Source organism: Colletotrichum abscissum (genome assembly GCF_030869225.1).
Source record: "Colletotrichum abscissum strain IMI 504890 chromosome Unknown Scaffold_87.1, whole genome shotgun sequence".
In the NCBI taxonomy this organism is placed as follows: Eukaryota; Fungi; Ascomycota; class Sordariomycetes; order Glomerellales; family Glomerellaceae; genus Colletotrichum; species Colletotrichum abscissum.
Genome location: NW_026850533.1, coordinates 23,774 through 47,750, shown reverse-complemented (window position 1 = coordinate 47,750; position 23,977 = coordinate 23,774). Strand labels below are relative to the sequence as shown.

The following is a 23,977-nucleotide window of genomic DNA, read 5'->3' as shown; positions in this document are numbered from 1 at the left end:
AGGACTTTTTTTTCCCACGAAGAGGAGCCTGCGCAAGCTGTGACTCTTGTCTAATAATACGCCGGCTGCAAGACCACCATAACTGCTCATGATAAATGGACAAAGATGGATGAAGTTGCCATATCGTAAGTCGATATTGTGATTGAAGACAGAACTCCGTATTCGATTGGCGAAGCAGGTTGCCCCGTAATCTTATTCGCTGAAGGGACAGTCATCGACTGTGGATTCATGTCAGGGCCGAGGGAAGAGCTCGAGAAGGACAAAATTATAATTTGGCAATGATGACGTGAAACGCTGGAATGATATTTCTTGTGGTATCCTGATTTCTAAAGTAAAACAAAACCGATATAAGTGCAGAATCCTGGAGGAAATCGTAGAGCAGTCTAGGCTTTAACCATAATTAAGTGTGATAAACAGCAACATATTCAACCTCGTACGTTCCGCCAGACAAAGTGGTACTGATAGGTGTCTTCTTTCCGTAAATGGCATCGGGGAAAGATCCGCCAATGGCCATATTGAGTAGAATGAAGTGCGGCTTTTGTACAGTCCCCTTCCAGGTGGCTGCTGGCATTTGTGACTGAAGAACCTGATGGAACTGAACGCCGTCCACATACCAGCGAAGCGCTTCTACAGACTTTGATCTGTCGACCTCTACGGTAAAGGTATGAAAGTTACCGGCACAGGAACTTCCAGGGCAAGAGCGATACCCGCTGAGGCCAGATGGCTCATTGCAAGCGCCACCAGGCTGGGTGCCGCAGTGCAAGACGGCATAAGCGCGGTCAAGATTGTTGATATTTTCCATGATATCGATCTCACCAACTGCCGGCCAGTTCCTAGACAAGATGGGTTAGACTGAAGGTCTAGGGTAGGCCGGGGGTGAAAAGCTTACCAGTAGTTGCCACGATATTCAGCGCCCAGGGTCCAGAACGCGGGCCAGTAGCCAATACCAGCGTTGGTTCCTAGATTAGGGATTTTCAGACTAGCCTGGATCCGCATGGTTTTCCCTGGCTGCGCCATGAAATTGGCTCTGCGAGTCTCAATCCTCCCGGAAGTCCATGCTCCCGTGGAAGGGTTCTTGATGGCGGTGATCTGAAGATTCCCAGCGCCATTGACTCGGATATTGTTGGGGCTGTTGGTGTATGACTGGATTTCCGATGTGCCCCAATTTGCTGGGCCGCCGGGATAACTGGTCCCAGTGTCGATAATCCAGTTATTCTGGTCTGGAACTGTGTTGGCTTTGCCGCTGAAATCGTCATACCACACCAAGGTGAAACCGCTGACTTTGGGTATTTGGGCTTGAGACGTTGACAGCAGAGCCAGCAAAGCTGCGGCGGTGCTAATGGATCTCAACATGATTGAGGAAGTGACCGGGACGTGAATGGAATGTCGATCAATTTTACCGGCTAGAAGTTACTCCTGCGAGTGTGAGGATAAACAAAAGGTGCCGCTGCGGAAAACAAAAACGCCAATGAGACGATTTCACAATTGAAGGAGTGTCGTGGAGAGGATTCCGGAGAGTGTCACACGATGCTTCGAAGAGGTGACCAACGTGAATGTATTATACTCAATGGCGGTGGGGTCAAGGCCAACTCACGAGATGGTCTAGATGTAGCTTCATCAGCTCTTTTCGGGATGCAGCACCGGCTCGCTGCGTTCCTATGGGAGATTTGTTGACGGCAGGGCCCAGAAGCGAAGCCAGACAAGTCCAGCCTCCGATCCCAAGCCCATGGTTCCAAGCTAGGCACACTTCTCGGCCACCCCACGGAGAATACTGGTGTGGGCTCGCATGGTATGTGAAAGAAATGAGACTAGATCAGCTAGACGCAAAGCGGTAGCACTGAGACATATGGTCGAGATCAGATAAGACGCTGTTACCAATGCGGCTGTCAGCTGCGGAAAGACTGGCTTGGCTGGCCAATAACTCTGCACATCCTGGCAGCCTAGCACTCGGGCTATGCAGGACGAAAGAATCTCATGCTCAGCCGCGCTTGCTCCATGTCGAGTTTGGAAATACTCATCGCGGTGGCAATTCCCTCCCCAAGGCTGGATGTGGTTCGCCATCAACCATTGGGACACCAATCAGTGCCCTTCATCCCTTAAATCTTTCATGAAGATGGGATTCTAGGAAAGTTTTCTTGAATCGGCAGAATTCTCAAACACGCTAGATTATGGGAGCAGTAAACGTGGCTGAGGATAATAACGTCGCAAGATAGATGCAGTGTCCTCGTACGTCGGTTAGATCGCGGACGTGTGTCAATGCAGTCGGCCTATAAAGTCGCTTTGCGTAATTCAAGGAGGTAATGAACATAGTATGGAATTACTCTTTCAAACAAAGTCTACAGGGCCATGTTATCAATTCGCTAGAGTCTGTCAAACCTACCAAAGCCTTGAAATCGGAGTGTTGATGGCTTGAACCACCGTCGTGCTTGTTCGTCCAGCCTGAGATCACAGAGTCTTTGGTAAAACTCCAGCCGCGGCCCAATCCTCAGCAAATCTGACAGCGAAAGTGCATCACCGAAGCTGAGCTTGTTTTCTTCCTTTCCTTTCGGATGAAATTTTCCGACAACATCCTGATCCTTGCTGGCATATTGAGGTACACGTATTGCTTCCACGTGGGCATCGGAACCTGGCACGAAGATTGTGAAGACCAATTAAAACACCCACGACCATAGCGGCAAGACCCCACACAAATGAACACCCTCATTGGTCTTGAACATCTCCGGCTGATTGGGAGGTTCGTCCGGAAGAGGGAAAGCCTTGTAAGCCCATTGCAGGAGCTCCACTTCCAGAGGATGAAGGAGTTGGACAATCCCTTGACACACCCTTGGCAGTTAGCAGGATGCAACAACAACAATTTCGTCTGAGATTCCATCAACGTCCTTCACTCAAACTCATCTTCTATCTATACAGATTATTTCGAACGAAAGTTGTACCTTCCATCTGGCTGAAATACGTCGACTAAAGAACCTGACGCGTCAGCCGCTCCATACTTCTCAAGTTCCGCAATGCATGCTTTGGAAAGGGAATCACAAATGATTGTCTCGGCACCCATGCTTCATTCCTCGGAAGCACAATGCCGGGATGATGACTGGACTGGTCTTCGTGATCGAGCGGAAAGACGCAAGAGACAAAATCGCCTCAATGTCAGAGCCTACAGTATGAGGCCACCCAACCAGGCTTAGTACTACCGAGAGATTGCTGACGCGGCTCACAGGAAAGCGAAAGGCTCTCGAATTGCATCAAATTGGGCAGACGGAAACATCAACGCCTGATATGTCATATGGATCTTCTAACAAAGAATCACGACCTAATCTGAGCTCGGGAACAAGTCTAGATTTTATACAGTGGGCTCCACCGGGACAGCCTGCAGCTGAAGCACACCGCTGTTCAAATCCTCGTTCTGAAAGAGATGAGAGCCAAACTCGCCTGCGTGTCGCTGCGAAGGGGCTTGTGATATTTGCACAGATACAGCGACCTGCACGCAACCACAATAATGGCAAATCGCGCTTAGGAAGGCGTGTGCCGCCTTACTTCCAGAATCCCACTACATGGCTCCCTCTGTATAAGGATCACCTCATCCCGCTGGTATTTTACAATGTCTTCAGGGCTACCATTACCAACATTCATATCCTATCTCTCACGTCTCTGCTCACTAGCCCATGCACACCGGACCTTCACACAACACCACTATTTCCAACACCTTGTCAAGTGCCAGAGACTTTGATGCCTACTCCCACACAAAGCTCGACACCCCACGAATGTTGGATCGACATTTTCCCATCGGGTGGCATGCGCGATAACGCTATCAAGTTCCGTGATCAGTACAGCCAGCATGATCTTTGTGCTGACTTAGTGGGCTGTCAAGAAGGCGATGCCTGTCTTAATCAACCGGGAATCATTGCTTGGTCAGACCCTTGGCATCCTGATGGTTGGGAGGTCACAGAAAGGTTTGTCGAGAAATGGGGCTTTTTACTCAAGGGTTGTGAGGATGTCATGAGAGCGACCAACAAATGGCGCGCAATGAGGGACGAGGAACCGCTTGTATGGGAGCTGGAGTAATCTTTTTTGTCGCTGGACTCTTCATGGCCGCAGATATTGCGCCATGTCTGCACATGATGCTTCGTTCTATGAATTCGTTGATCATGCATTGATTTTGATAATCGAACAAAGATTTGCGAAGCAACCAGCAGTGTCCATACCACATCTACCCCTGACCTATGACGCATGGTCAGTAGACATATCTAAACTGGGGAATTTCTTTGTCCGTTCTATCAAGTAGGTTCAGAGACACATCATTTCCAACGCCTGCGTCAAGCTCCCCTCCAATGCTGTCGCGTCGCTTATTTTCCCACACTAGATAGTAACGAAGGACGAAGCACATCAGGACTCCAAGACTATAACATATCAACATGGCTAAGAAACCAGAGCTGTAAGACGGTGCTTCCCACTCGAAGAATAGTTGCGGACCGATGATGTTACCAGCACAGTAGGCGATGAAAATCTGTTGAACTCAAATCAGTCTCAGACCCACTGACAATGGGAATGTCATACGTACCATCGCATTCACTGTAGTCTTCTTGGTGAATCCGCCAAAGTTTCCAGAAGACATGGACAGGATCATGGGGAAATTGGCACTGTACGCGATCGTCAGGCAGTACCCCATAAACCGTGCCCACTTGAGTTCTGATTGTATCTGGCGAACCATGGCAGCACCAGCGATAGAGATGGCAAGGTTTAGTGCCATCCAATAGGTGCGACTATTGCGGAAGTAGGTGCTTCCTCCAGTGGCCATCAAGACAAATATGAGCTGAAAGACCGACCCCAGCATCTGCACAAGGAGGGTGTTGAGAGTGCTGAAGCCCATTCCTTTGATAACGATGGATCCGAACCCATGGACGCCACCATTGGCAATCTGGGCGCTGATCTGAATGCCGAAGAGTAGCCAAGCTTTGATGTCGGTCAAGGCCTCCACGCACTGATACAACTTGAACATGTCACTTTTGATTCCCGTCATGTTTTCCTCGACACGCTCAATGGCCTTGATACGATCAGCTTCGCTGAGAAATCGAGCCTTCATCGGCGTGTCAGGTAAGAGGAAAAAAATTGCAAATGACCAGGCTGTAGTGATTCCGCCAAAGATAAGAAAGACGGCCTGTACTCGCAGGAATCAGCAACTTATTCGCTGGCGGATTGTAGATGAAGTAGATACCTTCCATGGAGCTATACTATCAACGTGACCGATAGCATAGGCAACGACTCCCCCGAAGATGCCGGCAACAGTGTTGCCAAGGAACCAGGCGCCATGTCGTAGAGGCTGCTCTGAGCGTTTGTACCACATGGAGATAACGATACTGAGGCCCGGCGCGATGGCGGCCTCGGAAACACCCAGCATGATTCTGTTTGCCAATAAACCACCAGCGTTGGAGCAAAGCGCAGTGAACATGAGAATAATTCCCCAAGCAAGACTTTGCAGGTCAGTTGTGCATCTTAGCTTCGTCGGCTAGGGAAAAGTGCTTACACCGAGACCGCAATCATCTTGCCGACAGGAAGTCTGACCATCATGACTCCTGCAGGGTACGAAGCAATAAGGTAACCAAAGTAGTAGATACTACTTGCCCAAGAGTACTCGGACCCATTTAGATGCAAGTCATCCCGCAAGCCCATGATAGCCGTGTAGCTAAGAGCAGATTTGTCAAGAAATTGGAAAAGGTACGACATGGCCATTACTGGTAAAAGACTGTGGCTTGAAATTAGGATATATCTCGGCGTAGGAGAGGTTGATTGAGGACTCCGTAATTACCATAAATCGATCCTTCGGAGAATCCTCTTGTCTTCGCTGTAAGCCAGACCTCGGATCGAGGTGGTGCCTTCGCCAATATCTTTCAATGTCTCATCGGCTGGGCCTAGGCCTAGATGAGGCTTGCCACCTTTCTCTGACATATTGAAGGTAAGGGTGAATGAATCGCGAGCGGTAAAGGAGAATACGCAATTCTGCAGGAGGTTAACGATGAGAGCCCCCGTGAACTTTAGTGAGGAAGCAAGTTCGATAAGCGAACAAGGTCATGCTATTTATGCGCCGCCTTCTGGAAGCTCGTCGTTCCAATCAGTTCAAGCTTAGACGCAATTGGTGCAGCCCTGTTCACTCAGATGGCAGTGCGGCCTCGGCCAAAGCCTCGTGAAAGTGCCGGAATTGGCCACTTGCGATGATATTGTGGGGTTGATAGTAAAGTCATCGCGGAACCAACAACTGTCTGACCGGAAGTCGTGTTCCAATACGATGCCTCTGACTAGTGGCTGATCAACTTGTCACTGATAGCCGACGCAGCTCTGGGGGCATGGACATTAGCCGATCCACATATCCGCCGTGCCGGCCCATGTCATGTTCCAACGATGCGGGGAAACATGCCGGACTCTAGTTTTGAATGAACATGGCTATCGCGGCCGTCGACACTACCCAAGCCTGCTTGGGGGAACCGGACAAACACCGAACTCATACTGGTGGCTCAGATAACAAAGAGGCCCACTTCGCCGGATTGGAAACGCTCACGAACGTCTACCCGTCTCGCAAGATTGTTCTGCATCTCTATGATGTCCTTGAGAAAGACATGGGCCCTGTCGAGGTTCTTACTGAACCGACTCATAGCCTGAAAGCGGCTGATAACCCATTCGCGGTGCAGTAAGTCGTCTGTCTCCAGAGCAACCATGAAGAGTGGCCACGCAATGCGTGTCATGGCCTCATCGCCTTCATGCTTGAAGGCCTGGAAAGCCAGATTCATGATTTCTCGCAAAGCGTTTCGTTGACGAGCTGAGAGCATTGGCGTGGCATCAAATCGCGTCAAACGAAGAAATTCAAGAACGACGGCATGATAGTGAGGTACAATGCCGCGAATGTTGGCTACTAGCCGATGTGAGTTATTCGTGCTGATGGAAAGCTCTGCTGCGACCTCCAGTAGTTCGGTGAATTTCCAACCCACTTGTTGAATGGTCATATCGACAGCCATGACGCGGTGTTGCTGCGAGGCATCATCTTCATGTATGAGATTAGCGAGCTGGGCAATCATAAAGCGCAATTGGCCGCATGCTCCCAAAAGAGCATAAACATTCCTATTCTCCACGTCGTCGAGAAGCTCCGCTTGGGGGTATGAATCAGCCCACATACTCCGGTAAAGTGGATTGGAGAAACGGTGTAACCTCTCGAAGGCGTCGAGCGGTTGAAACGGACTGGATCTTCCGCTGCTAACTTGGCCATCGAGGGCACCCATGATTTTGTGGAGGGCGCAGTTGAGTTGTCCGCCAAGGCCGTATGAAGCGGCAGCGGCATCATGTAGCGCGATCCAAACAAGCATTCTTGCCGAGTACAGAGATAGGCGGGAACCACTCGCGTCTTGTCCTCGCCTCGTGAGAGCTAAACTTTTCCGATTCGCCTCCGGTGAGGGCGCCGGTAATTGAAGCAGTAAATCCTTGAAGCGATGTTGTAATATCAAACTCGCACCGACGAGATGATTGGACAAGCCCTGGCACTTTCCATCTCCATACTTTTGTTCATAGAGAAGCATGAGATACAATCCTGTACAGACTGCATCAAGATCCAGCTGACCATTGTCCTCACCTCCGATGGTGTCGGCCATCATTCGGAGGGCGGAAGAGTAATGCTGAATGGGCGTTTTTGGGCCACGCGCCTCTTCTGCATTTTTGTTGCGCCGGAATTCCAGCTCCCGCCCCCCAAGAGCAAGTACCACATGCATTACCATAGCATCGGTCTGGGCAATGTCGAACATGATGGAGTACAGCGAGTAATCCGGATTCTTGGTGTGGTTCTGTTTGGCGAATGATGTGCGAAAGTACCGGATTGCCTCGTGATCAGCCGACGAAAGATCAAGTGAGCAAGCCCCCATCCCCGGAGCCGACGGATTAAACAAAGATAGAGCCTTGGACTGATCGAGCTGAGACATTGTCTGCACCCATGTCGGCAAGCTGAGTGACGTGCCAACTCCTCCAGCCGACGAGGAAGACGATGACGAGTCGGGGTGAGACGAAAAGAGCCGATCTTTGCGTGTCTTGCCCCTCTTCGTAAGCTTGACGCGAGGTGCATAGTCGCAAAGAAGCCGCAGACGTGTGCAACGATGACAATTTGGCCGCTGCTCATCACATTTGACCTTCTTTGTGCGACAAGTCCAACACCCATTTCTCGAACGTGGTCCACTCCGACCCTCGCCCGTGCGCGCCGCCGTCGCCGCTGCTGCGGACGCGGTGGTACCGACAAATCCGGCGGCGTCTAGGGGGGGCCGTACATCGGTAATAATGGGGAGACCGTCGGCTGAAACTGAGCTTGTGCTGCCGGGTGAGCTCCCGTCGGCTTCGGAGGGAGAAGCGCTCATTGGTAGTGTCTAACCAACTGATTCGAGGTCGGCTGTATCGGCGAGTAGAGACTTCCAACTGAAGCACTTGAGTGGGGATCGAGGGCTAGGGTGTTCACCGAACTCCCAAATGAACAACGTTACTGCGTAGGCGCGTCTGGGGAAAAGAGGATAATTCGAGTGGAAATTGTGGATGATATGACTGAAATGCCTCCGGCGCGCCGCCGCTGGAACTCATGAATGATTGAATTAGCCGACGAGGGAATACGGAAGTGGAACGAGAATTTCATAATATCAGCAGAAGGAAGGGATGATAAGGAAAGCTGACTGACAGATTGAAAGCAAGGTACGGAGTAATGAGCTTAGCCATTAGCAATACCGTGTGGTGAGTAGCGGTTAAGTCTCATCGAATGGAAACAAACCAAAATTGCCGACCATCGGCTATCTTCCGTGCCTATCTGGAAATTGTCAAGACTGGAGGGTCTCCTGGTCGGCTGGCTAGAAGCACCGATTGCCGATGGGTGGCACCCCCGTCTCAGCTGCGGAGCGCAAGCTCTCCACACCAGGGCGTAGGAGATGTCTTGACGGGAACAAATGAACTTGTTGGAGTTAGGCCTTTAAAAACATGTTGATGAGCAGTCAGTGATTTTGAAGAGCAGTATACTTCATTTATCGAAGAGGCTCCTCCATCTCGAATTATATCTCGCCAATCTTTGGCATTTCTTGAAACCGTTTCCCTGCGAGTAAGGGATTCACGCTTCGAATCCTATCACCATGTCTATTATTCAAACCCCGGTCGCCGCTAATGCTGCTGGGGAGCAACAGAGCGCCAACCCGGGTCCCAAACGAGTGCAAGGGGCTTTTGACTTCGAACAGGCCCGCAAGATCATCAACGCACACCTCGATGACCTAGACTCTTCTCTTCACAACGACGTCAACAAACAGCTGCACGCAAATCCGGAAACTGCATACAAGGAATTCTTTGCCCACGACACCCTCACAGCTTACTTGGAAAAGCAAGGGTTCTCCGTCAAAAAGCATACCTATGGCCTCGAAACGAGCTTCGAGGCCGAAATAGGCAGTGGCGGCCGTCAAGTCGTTGTTTGCGCTGAATACGATGCTCTACCAGACATCGGCCATGCCTGCGGACACAACCTGATTGCAACGTCCTCAATTGCTGCATTCTTGGGGGCTGCTCGCACACTCGTCGACTTGAAGATCCCGGGGCGCCTACGCATTCTCGGAACCCCAGCCGAAGAAGGTGGAGGCGGTAAAGCGAAACTCATTGATGCCGGTGCTTTCAACCCCCCCGAGGATATCGCAGCGGCCATCATGGCGCATCCAACTGCAGCTCATCAGGGCGGTAGTGGAGATGGTTCCTCAGGGCTGGCAGGCTTTAAGCTCATTGCAAGCCATAAGTTCCGCGTTGAATTCCGTGGAAAGCCCGCTCATGCAGCAGGCGAGCCATGGAAAGGGTTGAACGCGTTGGATGCGGCTGTAGCAGCCTACAACAATGTGGCTCTCCTCAGGCAGCAAATTCAGTCAGACGAAAGAGTTCATGGTGTAATCGAAGTCGGCGGCACTGTTCCCAACGTCATCACGGATTATACCCGCATGAACTGGAATGTCCGCAGCCCAACAATTGAGCGCGCCGATGCACTGTTAAACAGGGTTAAGGCATGCTTGGAAGCAGGCGCAGCCGCGACGGGCTGCGAGATCAACTACATTGTGTAAATGTTATGAGCGCTGCAATTCTTATGACTCTACTGATGCGGTGTTTACAGGGCGCCGACGTACATGAACCTACGAGCTAATAACACCCTATGCAAGACATATGTGGAAGATATGGCCGTGATCGGTCAGACAATACAGCTTCATCAGGCAAAACCATTCAACGCCTCGACGGATATGGGAAACGTGTCCTATCACGTGCCTAGCTTCCACGGCGCCTTCGTCATCCCGACCTCGCCAGATGTGGCAGGCCACAATCCCAAATTCGCGGCCGCTGCTGCAACTGACGAAGCTCACAAAGCGGCTCTCATGTGCGCCAAGGGTATGGCAATGCTTGCCGTAAGAGTGCTTGTCGACGATGAAATTGCATCACAAGCAAGGGCGGACTTTGGAAGCCCGGATGAAGAGTGAAAAAAGGCTTAAGAGGAAGCCATATTGAACACTTGGAACGAGGGGTGCCATAATCTGAGGTATCCTAAGAAGGAGCTTCCATTCAGAACCGTAATAAAAGAAAATGGTTTGCAAGATTCTATCAATAAAATGGGCCATTAATCAGGGTAAATGCCCATCGTAGCCAGCGTTAATGAGCCTTTGGTTTGCCTCCCAGACCTCGGAAGGAATCCTTTGCTCAACTTGAAAGCCCTTTGCTGGGTACTCTCGGATTCTCACCAAGTCCCCGACCATGATCTCAATAACTAAGTCACGAGGGTTTTCCTCATTCGGATATTGGGCGAATCCCAGTTCAGGGCTTGTCACAGTGAACACTGTTTTGGGGTCCGGCCATTGTTTGCTGAAGGTTGCATATGTTCTCCTTTCCATATATGGCTTCTGAACCAGCACGAAGCTCGTGGCCTCTAGCTCTAGTTCTTTCAAAAGGGCATGGGTGAACCGAACATTTTCGCCAGTGTTGCTCGAGTTTGGCTCCACGATGATCTTGTCGGCCGGAACCCCTAACTCCCTGGCAATACATGCAAATATCTCGGCTTCTGGTTTCGCAAAACGATTTGCCGTAAGTTTCCCTGATCCGCCAGAGTAGATGAGATATTCTCCATAACCAGCGAGGAAAAGCTGTGCTGCGCGTGTTGCTACTCGTGTGTCGAGACTACAAAGGCAGAAGATGGCCTTAGCAGGACTGACAGCCATATGCATTCGATGATATTCATAGACGATCTCCGCATCTACATTGATCTGAGATGATTTCGAAGGCATGTTGAGGTAGGAGGTGTTTATAGTGGTGCCGGAGGGCTCTTGCAGAAGCTTGCCGTGGTGAAAAGAAGAGAATGAGGAAGGGAAGGTAGAAGAGTAAAGAAATGAGTTGGCCTTAGTCAGCGCATGGTGTAATCTACTTACCTGGGGACTTTAGGCCGGACGTGGCTAAGGGGGGTTGTATCTGCAGTAAACTATGTGGCGTCGCATCGATGACATGCAGGGGACGAGGCATTCATGTGGCTTGCTGATCATGCCAATACATGTAATTATTTTGTACCGTCCCTGTCAACACCTAACAGATGAACTCGACGCAGCAAGGCTTTTCTATCAGCGAGATCATCAGACAAAGAGTCAGGACACGATGCAAGAATGAGATAAAGTACTCATATCATTGAATTATTGACAAGATTACCTCAAGGGCTGATTACCAAGTAAACTATAGTACGCTACTTAATCTCAATAGTGTCCTGCAGAACCAGATTTCTGCTCGATGATCCAGACCACACGTTATAAGTTCCTCGGCGTAAACGCCACTGCTGAGCTTCGACATCCCAGATGCTAAGATCACGTCTGGTGAGTTCAAAGGCGACCGACTGCGTCTGCCCACTTGAAAGAAAGACGCGGGAGAAGCCGCGAAGCTGTCGAATAGGCGTGTCGTCACCCGGAACTCCGATGTACAGCTGTGCAACCTCTGCTCCATCCACGTCACCGGTATTAGTGAGAGACACCTTTGCAACTGCAACGGTTTCCCACAGTGATGGATGGCCACCCTGCACGATCGACACATTGGGATCGGGGTATTCTGATGTATCCGCGTCAGCCGTGAGCTCAACGGACAAGTCAGCAAAGCTGAAAGTGGTATATGCGAGGCCAAAGCCAAACTCATAGCGGGGAGTGATATTGTGTGCATCGAAGTAACGGTAATCGATGTACAGGCCTTCGGTGAAGTTACTGTCAGGGAAGAAGTCATCCGAGGCACTGGAGTTCAGATGGCTGCCATAGTCCGACTCCTGCCGAGCAATAGTGAAAGGCAGCTTTCCAGATGGATTAATGTCGCCCCATAGTACATCCACAAGGCTGTGGCCGCTCTCCTGGCCAGGAAGGCCGGCAAAAAGGACAGCAGTGACGTTAGGGTGTTCGATCCACGCATCAACAGTGCGAATGCCTGGGATTCATTAGCATCCAAAAGGGTCCTGCAGTAGATATGTCTCGCTTTATTCCACTTACCGGCCGAGTGGATCACGACTACAGTATTTGAACAGTTTGCGGCTACGTTCTGCACAAGGTTGTCGCTGAATTCGTCCGTGAGGCTCAGGCGATCAAAGCTCTCAGAGGCATACGCGTTGATAAAAACAAGGCAGGCTTCAGAGTTGACGTAGGGTGGAGAGGGGTTTTCAGAGTAGAAGTTCCATCGTAGGATGCCTCGATTCTTGGAAATTCGCTCTTGGATCGCCTGGAATGGTGAGACCACATATGGGGGAGTACTGCCGCCAGAGCCACCACCGGTGATCAGTGTCCCATTGAATGTTTCCCAGCCGAAGTTGACTTCGTAACCTCCGCCATAGCGACTTGGGTTCTCCCAAGGGATCGCCTTGACCGTTGCGTCGTAACCATAGATAGACAGGAACTTGGGATTCTTGAGCGGAAGCGTATGATTGGTGTTCTTTACCAAGATTGTGCCGGCTGCTCCGATTTGACGGATCAAAGAAGCGTGATCATCCTGAACATCGACTGGGTAAGCCTTTTGCAGATTCGAGTGCACTGCTGGAGCAGGGAAGGCATGCTCTTGATGAAGGAAGTGATAACCAGCGAGGATCCTCGTGGCCATGTCGGATAGTCGTTCTTCGGTTACAGAACCATTGTTGACAGCCTCGACCAGCTTGTCCCCCCAGAACCCCTCGTCCGGCATCACCAAGTCCAACCCGGCGTTGGCTGAGGCAACACCGCCCATTTGGCCTTCCCAATCGCTAACAACAAAACCTTCGAAGCCGAGCTCGGTCTTCAATATGCCGTTCAAGAGTTTAGAGTTCTGGCAGCCGTAAGAGTGATTGGATCTCTGGTACGAGCACATGACCGAGGCAGCACCCTCCTTGAGAGAATTCATGAAGGGCCAAACGTAGAGTTCGTGTAGTGCTCTGTCGTCTACGTTTGAACTGATCGCCTCTCCCAGGTCGGATACCCGACGCCGATACTCTTGCTCATTCAAGAGCCAATGTTTGGCAGTGGCGATAACGCCGGCATTCTGGATGCCGCGCGTAATTGCGCCCATGCCAACGCCTGCAAGGTAAGGGTCACTTGACAGTCCCTCCCAGTTGCGCCCACCACGAGCAACCCTCCCGAGAGGGCCAGCAGCCGGCCCTAAAGCGACGTTGATACCTTTTCCGTAGTACTCGTCGCCCAGTGCCTTGCCATACTTGTATAACAGGGCTTTGTCAAAGGTAGCAGCAACGTGGATTCCGGCCGGGAATGCGGAAACGAATTCCTGACCGCGGACTCCGTCTGGTGCATCAGCAAAGCACAGTGCCGGGATTCCGAGTCTAGGAACTTCGCCGGAATTCCCTACGCATGTCCCTGTCCACCCTCGAGTGATATTCGCCTTCTCTTCGACCGTGAGTTGGGAGACCAATGCTCTGGCATGGCGATAGGCAGCGGCCCAACCAGAATTGCTTGAGCCATTACCAATGGCTGCTTCATGTTAGACAAGTCTGAATTTAGCTAATGGTTACGAAGACCTACGAGATGGGTACACTGGCGGACTTCTTCCGTAGTATGGCACCTCAGATGGCGCGGTGCTATTTGACTTCGCCGCGGCCGAAGAGCTGACAAGCGCAACAACAAGAAAGAACCCTGCGATCTTCATGTTCTCAATGAATGCGATGCGACCTTGCCACGTTGAGATCTCGAAGGGCAATCACAAAAGGCACCGGTGAAATGCCACGAGAAATTGACGACGCAGTAGTTTGGAGGAACTTTAATATGTCGACTGCAAATCAAACAAAGACCGGGACAAGATGATGGTCGTCGATCGCTGATTACCGACCAGGAGTACTGCATTGAAAACGTCATCGCCGGTGAAGCAGAGCCCGAGATGGGCAACGGTCAATCGGTCCTATTCATGGGCACCTGCAGAGAGTGGATTAATGACTCGACTTTACCCGGTAACTAATAGCGGTCATCATCAGCCAACTTTGTGTGTGATCGTGCTGGTGTAGGTAACAATAAGTTAACCAGCACGGTGGTGAGCCAATGGTCAAGCCGGAAGACCACCGGTGGGGTGACCGGGGCTGCTCCGGTCTACCCCGCGCTCTCCGCATCGGCGACTGCCCGCTACTACACAAACCAAGCTTAAAGCCAGGGTTTGGGGTCTTACCGGTGGATAAGTGGACCCCCCGTTTCTCCGGGGATTTGCCAGCTTTTGCGTCTGGTGACATTGGACCCAGCCATACGATAATCCAAGCCGAAATGGCGCAACTTTTCCCACCTTGACATTCTGTGGAGTCCTGGAAAGTGGCACATGTCCTCCACCATGCCATTGGGGATTACTTTGAGTAATATTATGATCGTACCAGATAGCTACTAACCAAACAAGGGCGAAGCTACAAGCAGCAGCAGCAGCAGCAGCTCAAGCGTGACATTGACATGTCTCGTTCCTGTACATAGACAGAATTCGTGACGCGCCTTCGGGATTTGGCCCTTGGTGGGATTGCCGCAAAGCCACCGCTAGCGCTTGAGGGTCACATTTCGGCTTACTACGCAGCATTGGGCCCCGACCGCGGATGGCCCTTGTCTTTGCCGCTTCTGATTCGGATTGTTGTCTGCGATATCGGCATATGCCAACCTACTGTTGGCAGCTTTCGTTTAAGATCGTCGGCAATACTGCACTGTTGAATCTTGAGATTGACTCCTAAAGCTTATAGTTTTCTCGAAGCCAAAAGAGGATGGACTGGAGGTAATTGGTGATGCCGCTTAGGTCCGGGTATAGCAGGGGTCAATAAGACGGCTAACCCCAAGGTACATAAGGAAGTAATTAGGCAAATCTTTTTGTTTTCTTATTCTTTTTTTATTAAATAAAACGGCCTAGCCACCCAGCTTCAAGCTATTACGAATGCCAAGGCTGCCATCTGATCTTCGTCTCAATATTTCCCTATCATTAGACAGACGAATCATCCTAGACGAGCTTGGACCTTTGTAACCAATCGTGTTCTTAGCCGGAGCATGGAAGCTTGTTTGAGGCTTGCTTCGCATTGGAATGGCTTCATCCCTGCTGGAACATTTGTTCTTCTGAACATGCGAAAGCCCATAATTTAAGACGTCTTGAAGTCTTGAATGCCCAATATCAAGATCATGAAACTCCTGCCACCCTCCAGTTCATTGCGACTAGCGACTTCAGTTTATTTAGTCATCTCGTCGCCGAGGCATCAAGCTGGCCATATAGGAAGTCTTAGGCATCAAGACCACGAGTCACTCATGAGCGCTATTACCGCTAGTAAATAACGAGGCGATGCATGTTGTTGTAATATTGAAATGAATTCATAAACACGGAGAATGGTAAGAGATGTAGGGATGCAGGCTGCAGTCGGAAAGTCTGTGTTGCAGGCCAGCCGGGAGTGAAACGGCTTCCGGTTCCGTGCGAGTATCAGACATCAGCTCGAATGATACCTCTAGGCGCAAGAGCGTCCGAACCCTGAGTTTTCACTCAAAGAACTTTCAGGTATAAGAGACACGTCCCTGGCATCTAAACTCAAATGTTGTCGCCTTTAGCTCCCGATCTCATTTGCTTAAGCGCGGTGTCCACATATCCCAACTAATTCGAGATGCGCTGCCCTTTACTTGTTGTAATATGCGTCGTGGGCGCGATGGCGGCTCCAAATACTCCACGACAAGAGCCAGGGCCGACCGTACCACTACGTATAATGGCGCTGGGCGCCTCCGTAACCTTCGGTACCGGGTCTTCAACTGGAAACAGCTATCGGAAAGACCTGCAGGACTTACTTGTCTCCAAAGGCATGAATGCTACGTACGTGGGCACAAGAGCCAATGGAAACTTCCCCGACAATGCCGTCGAGGCAACGGGTGGCTTCAAAATTGACCAGATAGCCGCTTCTGCCGACAAGGCTGTACCTATGCTCAAACCAAACCTCGTGTTAGTTGACGCTGGCACCAACAATTGCAACAAAGGTGGAGAGGTACCAGATGCAGGAGCGAATGTCACAGCCATGATCAACAAAATCTATCAACAGAGTCCAGGAGCTACTGTGATTCTTACATCAATTCTTGCCAACAAAGTTCCCGAACAAGATGCATGTCGCGTCAAAATCAACGAACAGTACGCAGCCTTGGCAACACATTTTCAGCAATCCGGCGCCAAGTTCGCGATGGTTGATATGCGCAGCGCAGACGCTCCGACCCTCGACGATCTTGCCGACACGAGGCATCCCAATGACGGAGGATATGTCAAAATGGCAAATGTCTGGCTCAAAGGAATCCAAGATGTTATGTCTAAAGGGTTTATCACTTTACCGGCTTAAACTTGGAATCAGGGACGGGGAATAACTTTATTAGATAATTAAATCTGATACAATCATCAATCCTTCATGGTAATTACGAAAAGAAGCTTTCACTTGTTTTGTACAAAGGTGATGAAGATAGTTCGAGAGGACATTCATGACATTCACGAACGAAAGCAAGTACTGGGATGATACCAGTCAGGATCTTCCAGCTTTTCGGGGAACGCAATTGGCCTACGACTCTTTGAATATCACTGATTACCTACTCGAAAAACTTTGCCTTCCTGTGCGGCGATGTTCAAGAGTTAGCGATGAAAGTAGCTGTTGAAGAGCAAGGGAAACCTAGAGTTTAGTCTTTACAACTCGGTCCACATATGCGAACCTTTTCTTAGTAGGGCCTGCCTCTTCCTCTCGAGCCAATTAGTGATAGAGACACATAAAATCAGCTAGAATATGGCCCTGCGCTACTTTACATATTTCCAAGTGCCATCAAGAGGAGCATTGTGGTTGTTTTTCTTAGAGACTAAAGCAAGACTTGGTGTCCTGGGCTAGGAACTATCACAGAGGGAGAACTAAATGAGAAGAATGAGATGATGAAAAGGGCGTCACGATCGAAAGAAGAGGGTATGATTATTCGCTGCAAGCCCCTCAGAATTTGCGACGTAAACTTGGTAGGCTATTTAGGACAGTGTCGATGATTACTTCTCCTTGCCCAAATTCTTAAGCCAAGCTGATCAGACAAAGGCATCTTATTAATTTGGACTCTCAATTTGACCCTGACACTTATTCAAAGCCCAGGTCTCTTCTACCTGCAGAAGGTAGGTATATCCAAGGCGGCCTAATTTGACTGTTCTCTCTAACCGGATATAGACGGCGACAGAGGCGCGCAAGCGACGCGTTTGGCATAATTGCCGTAGATTGCATTGGCACCAGCAACGTGTTTAACACGACAATATCATCTGGCACACGGCATGATTAACCCCTTTTCCTCTCCTGAGGTGGTAGATCACACGGAATTGGCAGTGGCATCAAGAGCTGGTGTCTTACGGCGCAAGTTTAGTACTCAATAGTGCAGAGATGCTTGGACACTAGCAGCCGGCACGGCGTTTCAGAGGGACGCCATACGCCATAACCCGTTGTTAGTGCATCCTCCCAATTTTCATCCACTGTTTATGTACAGAAAAAAGCCCTCTTCACTTGGGGAGTGGGCACGTTGTGCCCTTTCTCCTCCATCTGCGTTTACTTTTCAGGTCCACGTTTGGCAACGTTCTCCATTCCACGTGGAATGGTTCGGCGAACATGAGGCAGATGAAGCATTACCTTCTTGTGCTCTTGCTATCGCCATACTTCTCGTCCGTACGGGGTGCGGAAACCACCCTCACCAGCCTTGTATCACAGATTCCATCATGCGCGGTGAGTACACATAACTTGGTCTCAATTCGTATTTGTAGCTCAAATGTCGGGGCACGATAGAGTTGCGGGACTTCAAAACTGACATGCCATTCGTCTTTGCAGCTTCCTTGCCTTCTTACTGGTCTCCAACATGGGGGCTGTAAGCTGGACTCTGTCTCTACTATCGCCAATTGTCTATGTATAGACATCGAACTCCAGGCAGACCTGTCGTCATGTGTTCGTCTGAAATGTTCTTTCGAGGAACAAAAGCGTAAGACCATGCGCGACGCCACCCTTGGATGGAATCGATGATGATTTATGTCTCAATAGGTGCTGCTCAAGTTGAGACAGACCTCTGTGCGACTTTCCCGAAGCCGTCAAGAAGAGAAGAAGCAAGAGCAGTGGCAATATCATTATCTATCACTGCCTTCACTGTTGTCGGACTTCGATGCATTTCACGATACCTGGTTGACCACCGACTTTGGTGGGATGATTGGATGATCATTGCAGCAACGGTATGCAATATAAAGAATGAAGATTGAGCGACGTATGGGAATCGCATACTAACAAACCAATACCAGGTCCTTCTCGCCGCAATAACAGGCATCCAAATTGCGGGAACCGGCCTAGGGTTTGGCTTGCACTACTGGCATGTCGAACCTTGGGCAAGCACAAGACTCATTCAGATGTTCTATATTGGCGAACAACTTTATATCTTGGCCCAGATTATGGCTAAAATCTCACTTCTGCTTTTCTTCTCGCGCATCTTCTTCTCTTCTCGATGGTTCTATCTTACAACCCAACTCTTTATTCTGTTCTTGATTCTGCACGCGGCGATATTCCTCTTTCTTGTCATTTTCGAATGCACGCCAGTCACCTCAACCTGGAATCTCGACGATCCATCTAGAAAATGCATGAATATTGTAGCAATTGGCTACTCTGGTGCAGTATTCAGCGTCATTGAGGACATTGCTATCCTTATTCTTCCCATTCCAGAGCTTCTTCGACTTCAGCTCAGTACCAAGAAGAAACTCTGGCTCAGTCTCATATTTGGGCTAGGGTCATTGTAAGTAGCCAGCTCCTATACGGAAAGAACTCGCTGACCATTTCGACGGTACTTCAGTGGATGTGTCACTAGTATGGTCAGATTGAAATTTCTGGTTCATCTTTCGTTCACATCTGATGTTACCTGGGACAATGTGGACGTCATCAATTGGTCTTTAGTTGAAGTCTCGTGTGCCATTCTGTGTGCAAGCCTTCCTGCACTTCGGCCACTACTACGATTTTTGGTTAGCAGAAAGCCAAAGAAAACAACGGATGCAACACCCTCCGAGGAATACCAACCGACTTATAGAAGAGATAAGTTCAGCAAGATCTCAGATGACCCATCAACGGAATTGTCACTGTCTCCAGTTGATACAGGGCTGGACGACATAGCGAGGGAGTTCGAAATGTGGAATAAAGGAAGTTCCTCCAAAGGCAGTACACAATCTGTGACGACCGATAGGTCTGGGAGTCCTACTTCTCAGACTGGGGCATAGGCAAGCAGGTTGATATTCATTCGTTTAATTTCAAAAGACTCCTATATCCCTTAAAGTGAACAAGAATGTGGCCATTTTGTGATAGATTAACATGCCAGGTGAAATGCTAACCCTAAGAAGCAGGTGGCCTGGTCCAGTTCGTTTCATCGAGACTTCGCGCAAGCTACGTAAGCATGATCTATCATCTGGCTTTAGGTTTTCTTCCATATAGTGCATAACTATGCGGTGATCCAGTCAGCAGTGTGATATGTTCCTATTGGGTAAGGTAATGTAGGTGACTTGCCAAGGCCAGTATGCATGAATGCGTCGGCCCTTAAATTCTTTTCGCAGCTCGATCAAAAAGACCTCCACTTCTTGTTTACCCCAGCTAAGGCCGTGTGTCAAAGGTGCCATAGTCCAATCCTCAATCCCGGACATACAATTTTCGTGGGCACATTGCCCTAGTAGTTTATAGTGTTGCCCTTTGGGCCACGTATTTGCTGGCCACATCACCTTCTTGATTGAGACGTCGACGAAACCTATTTTTTGCATCACGTTGACGAGATCCGGGATGTCTTGAAAGGATCGGTTAAGTACCGTAGCCGCCTTCACAAGGAGGGCAAAACACCGCACAACCGCAGCGTCGGGTTTCAGACTACCGTCATCGGATTGAGGCATGAGATCCATCTCCTGGAGCTCGAGGTAGCCACCGGGCGTGAGATTACTTTGGTTTTGGTCAGAGTCTGTAAAAGGGGTTCTGAGGCGAACAGGTAAACTAAGATACGAACTCGAAAGCATTTTGAATGAGTCGTCTCCAATCAAATATGCTAGACGTCATCATTCGACTGTGAATGTAGTCAAATGGCAAGGAGAACGTCCACGGTTCTTCGATGTCATCCACCTCAAATGTTACGTTGGGCGGCACTCTTGACTAGTTTATGGAGTCATAGGTCATAGTGTTTGAATGGAGAGTTTTACTCGGCCAAAGGGGGAGACAAGTCAATGCAAATGACCTAGTATCATCATCAGTGGATGGATTCATTGACTTGAAGTGATGTACACTACCTCTGCTTCGGGCTTGAGCTCACCGAACTCAATTGCCCAAGTCCCGGTTCCAGTACCAATATCGAGAACACGCTTGGCGGGGTAGTCATCTTGGTTCGGCGGTGAGAGGCCAAGTTTTCCATCGACAGAATGGAGGAATTGGTGATGTTGAAGGTCTGCAGGATTCATGAGCGACATTGGCTCCAGGACGCTGGAGCTCATAAAGCTGACCTACCCAGTCTGTCACTTTCCCTCTCATCATTGGGATAGGAGTATTCTTTACAGATCAGAGATGCTTCATATCAGTAGACAAGGTAATTTGCGGCGTGAAAAGAATATCAGAAGGAACTTACTTCCATCTTTATATCGATGATATGTGCGCCCATTCTCCACACGAAAATTGAAAATTGAGTCTGCAAGGCTAGTCATTGAGGATGCTATGGTCTACAAACATCAATGTATCTTTAGTAAGACATCCCCGAGACGCAAAAAGCCGAGACTAACGCTGGTGACATCTGATGTTGCGTCTTCATCAAGCTGGAGAGATCATAGCTCATCAACTCCAAAGTTCACATGACCGGTTCCTTGATGCTTACCTGTTCATCAACAATGATTGGCGACTCATTGGGAAACTGCGAGCTCATTGCGGTGGGCGCTACAGGTGCTGCTGACATGCTGGGCCGTTTGCCGATGTCCAGATACAGGCTGAGGTCAAAGCGTTGTGCTTTTCTCGTTAGAGAGGACGAATTTCCGAGGAAAAGGATGCTGTATCGGTCTACTTACCAGGCGCGGTAAGGAGTCTTTTATGACTCTCGACTGTTCGACGGCCTACCCCTCTTTCATAAGATTGTTCATGCATGTTGGTCGGCATGGTCACATTTGCCAAGTACCTACGTTTCGCTGTGCCGCTGTCAGCAACATAGGGGTTGGCCAATCAGATAAACGAGAAAGGATAGAAAAGAGGAAGGGGAAAAAGACTAAACACGGCATGGATAGATTCAGTATGTTCACTAAGGTTAACTCGGTAACACGGAGGCGGGACTGAGTGGACATGCTCTGAAAGACTTAGTATTCTATTACTATGACGGTAGTCATTCCAAGAACTTATTATGTCTATGCAATGAAGTTTTCGCAATCTTACTTCGTGCTTTATGTTATGTAAGGGTACCTCCGTAGGTACTCGAGGATTGTACAGTCGTACTGGACCGCATCAAGTTGCAAGTTAGCTGTCTCGTGGCCAAGGAGATACGGGACTGCTTAAAGTCATCCCCCTTTCTAACCCTGCACGCGTATCCCACAAAGACCTTAGACAGAGTAAGCAAGATTTTGCATCGTACGCACGTCGCTACAGAGATATGCCTCGGGGGCTGGAAGATGGAAAGATCGAAGCCCCTACTGCATTCTTGCTTCAAGTCTATAATCTTTGAGCCCAGATGGTTAAGTTCTAGGATAATAACGGGAGCAACTTTGAAACATGAAGCCTTTTTCTTCGAAAGGTGCCTGGAAATCTTCCCGTAGAATCGATTTCTTGAATCGACAAAAAGTATCTTAATCCTAGATTGCTGCCAATCTTGCGTCTAACCTCTCTATGTCCAAGTCAAATAGCCACCGCGTCGGACCTAGCAGTGTCGGTTTAATATCAGCTGACGCGGTCGATATCTGTCTGGTGACTTCTGCAGATCTTCGTAGATTTGTTGCTCGAGTAGAAGTACGCGGTCAATTTTTGTCTGTCGCCAAGATTGCCATGTGTTAAGGCTGAGTGGCCAATTTTCCCTTGTCCAATCTACAGCGATAAGCCTCGACAGAGAATAAGCATCTTCTAAGGCCTGATTGACACCTTGCCCGGAGGATGCTGGCATAGCGTGAGCGGCATCCTTGATGATGATGACATTTCCGGACAATGACGACCAAGTAGGCAAGTTTGGCATTTCGTCAAACGACCAACTCAGAAGTCGATTTGGAACGCTGCATAACTGATCGAGGATCTGTCTTGCCGTGTTGTGCCATTGATCGTAGTCATTGTGGAGCAGTGCAGCTAATGACTCTGGTTTGGCAGCAAACGTTTGCCAACCTTCGCGGCCTTGCTTTGGGTATGGAAACTGGGTGCCGACCATGAGCGTCGTACCGTCAGCAACTTCGGGGACCATGAACAGACTGCCTGGTTCCGGAAGGACAGGCGCTATGGGCCGCACTATCGTGGAGACCATTGTCCGCGACGGAATTCACAACGTAGTGATTCTCGCCAGAACAGTGAGTAATGTTTCCGTCCCCTGCATCTGTATCTGTATTTCGAGGATGTTTATGCCGTCTACCGCAGGCCAACCCCGAGAAAGAAGCTGAAATTGGACCCCGTATCATCTCCGTCGACTACTCGGATATCAACCAGCTCCGTAGCACACTGGAGACTTTTTCAATCAGCACCGTTATCTCAACGCTCACTTCGTCTCTTGGCATAGAGTCTGAGCTCAATCTCATTCAAACCGCAAGCAAGTCGGTCGTGACGAGGCGATATATCGCAAATGTGTGGGGGATTACTTATACTCCAGAGTACGGATACTTGACCCAAGATGAAACCTCGCTGACTTGTTCTGTTCAGGGAGTCGAAGGTATTCCTAGCTGCAGAAGGCAAAGTACTTGCCATGTAAGCTCTCGAGGGTTCCTTGCTCGAATAGACCTGCTTCCTCAATGGGTTTCTCTCCGACTACTTCGTTATGCCTCGCGGAAAGTCGCATATGACGCCTCTAGTGGTTTTGGTCGACATGATGCACAACACGGCTACCGTTCCAGGCTCTGGGTCAGTTACTGTTGTTATGGCGTACAGCTTCGACATTGCAAAGTTTGTCGTCATAGCTCTGGGTCTGGATCACTGGGAGAAGGAGATGTATTTCATTGGGGATAGGTTGACTCTGACCGAGGTCGTGGCTTTGGCAGAAAAGACCAAGGGAGCCAAGTTCAGCATTACGCACAACTCGATGGGGAATTGGCAAGCCGGGGAAGTCTGTGAACTTCCGGCACACAAGGATTACTACCCTCATTTGACCTTAGTAGCGTTTCCCTCGATATAACAAGCGCTTCATCTATAGGTTCCTAGGATCGTGGGCCTAAAGTTGAGGATACTAGTTAAAATACTTACTTATCTTGTCTACCGAGTTATCTTGTTCTTTTGAACTATACTGGCAGGCGCTTTGCGTTTGAAGCTATATCAAGGAAAGGCCTA

At 49.6% G+C, this 23,977-nt stretch overlaps 11 protein-coding genes across 11 annotated transcripts; 5 read left to right on the top strand and 6 right to left on the bottom strand.

Moving 5' to 3' along the window:
- Positions 1-400: 400 nt before the first annotated feature.
- CABS01_16240 (endo-1,3-beta-glucanase) lies at positions 401-1,353 on the bottom strand (the record flags this gene model as incomplete). Its single annotated transcript, XM_060549571.1, has 2 exons — positions 401-833; positions 890-1,353. 2 exons carry the CDS (start codon positions 1,351-1,353, stop codon positions 401-403), a joined length of 897 nt encoding a protein of 298 aa, XP_060390054.1.
- A 1,652-nt stretch (positions 1,354-3,005) lies between these two features.
- Positions 3,006-4,059, top strand: CABS01_16239 (uncharacterized protein; the record flags this gene model as incomplete). Its single annotated transcript, XM_060549570.1, has 2 exons — positions 3,006-3,156; positions 3,215-4,059. 2 exons carry the CDS (start codon positions 3,006-3,008, stop codon positions 4,057-4,059), a joined length of 996 nt encoding a protein of 331 aa, XP_060390053.1.
- Positions 4,060-4,228: 169 nt separating this feature from the next.
- Positions 4,229-5,940, bottom strand: CABS01_16238 (uncharacterized protein; the record flags this gene model as incomplete). The annotated part of the gene is made up of 5 exons (XM_060549569.1): positions 4,229-4,501; positions 4,556-5,152; positions 5,210-5,465; positions 5,519-5,737; positions 5,801-5,940. 5 exons carry the CDS (start codon positions 5,938-5,940, stop codon positions 4,229-4,231), a joined length of 1,485 nt encoding a protein of 494 aa, XP_060390052.1.
- Positions 5,941-6,503: 563 nt separating this feature from the next.
- CABS01_16237 (uncharacterized protein) lies at positions 6,504-8,378 on the bottom strand (the record flags this gene model as incomplete). The annotated part of the gene is made up of 1 exon (XM_060549568.1): positions 6,504-8,378. The coding sequence occupies one exon, from the start codon at positions 8,376-8,378 to the stop codon at positions 6,504-6,506; it is 1,875 nt and encodes a 624-aa protein (XP_060390051.1).
- A 753-nt stretch (positions 8,379-9,131) lies between these two features.
- CABS01_16236 (metal-dependent amidase/aminoacylase/carboxypeptidase) lies at positions 9,132-10,499 on the top strand (the record flags this gene model as incomplete). The annotated part of the gene is made up of 2 exons (XM_060549567.1): positions 9,132-10,087; positions 10,142-10,499. The coding sequence occupies 2 exons, from the start codon at positions 9,132-9,134 to the stop codon at positions 10,497-10,499; spliced, it is 1,314 nt and encodes a 437-aa protein (XP_060390050.1).
- A 141-nt stretch (positions 10,500-10,640) lies between these two features.
- CABS01_16235 (DUF218 domain-containing protein) lies at positions 10,641-11,297 on the bottom strand (the record flags this gene model as incomplete). The annotated part of the gene is made up of 1 exon (XM_060549566.1): positions 10,641-11,297. One exon carries the CDS (start codon positions 11,295-11,297, stop codon positions 10,641-10,643), a length of 657 nt encoding a protein of 218 aa, XP_060390049.1.
- A 446-nt stretch (positions 11,298-11,743) lies between these two features.
- Positions 11,744-14,157, bottom strand: CABS01_16234 (glycosyl hydrolase family 3 N terminal domain-containing protein; the record flags this gene model as incomplete). The annotated part of the gene is made up of 3 exons (XM_060549565.1): positions 11,744-12,462; positions 12,525-13,982; positions 14,034-14,157. 3 exons carry the CDS (start codon positions 14,155-14,157, stop codon positions 11,744-11,746), a joined length of 2,301 nt encoding a protein of 766 aa, XP_060390048.1.
- Positions 14,158-16,210: 2,053 nt separating this feature from the next.
- On the top strand, positions 16,211-16,825 carry CABS01_16233 (GDSL-like Lipase/Acylhydrolase; the record flags this gene model as incomplete). Its single annotated transcript, XM_060549564.1, has 1 exon — positions 16,211-16,825. The coding sequence occupies one exon, from the start codon at positions 16,211-16,213 to the stop codon at positions 16,823-16,825; it is 615 nt and encodes a 204-aa protein (XP_060390047.1).
- A 1,682-nt stretch (positions 16,826-18,507) lies between these two features.
- Positions 18,508-19,266, top strand: CABS01_16232 (uncharacterized protein; the record flags this gene model as incomplete). The annotated part of the gene is made up of 2 exons (XM_060549563.1): positions 18,508-18,711; positions 18,778-19,266. 2 exons carry the CDS (start codon positions 18,508-18,510, stop codon positions 19,264-19,266), a joined length of 693 nt encoding a protein of 230 aa, XP_060390046.1.
- Positions 19,267-19,767: 501 nt separating this feature from the next.
- On the bottom strand, positions 19,768-20,982 carry CABS01_16231 (uncharacterized protein; the record flags this gene model as incomplete). Its single annotated transcript, XM_060549562.1, has 4 exons — positions 19,768-19,955; positions 20,157-20,440; positions 20,592-20,647; positions 20,782-20,982. The coding sequence occupies 4 exons, from the start codon at positions 20,980-20,982 to the stop codon at positions 19,768-19,770; spliced, it is 729 nt and encodes a 242-aa protein (XP_060390045.1).
- Positions 20,983-22,872: 1,890 nt separating this feature from the next.
- Positions 22,873-23,825, top strand: CABS01_16230 (uncharacterized protein; the record flags this gene model as incomplete). Its single annotated transcript, XM_060549561.1, has 4 exons — positions 22,873-23,010; positions 23,078-23,283; positions 23,357-23,366; positions 23,433-23,825. 4 exons carry the CDS (start codon positions 22,873-22,875, stop codon positions 23,823-23,825), a joined length of 747 nt encoding a protein of 248 aa, XP_060390044.1.
- Between the last annotated feature and the right edge of the window lie 152 nt (positions 23,826-23,977).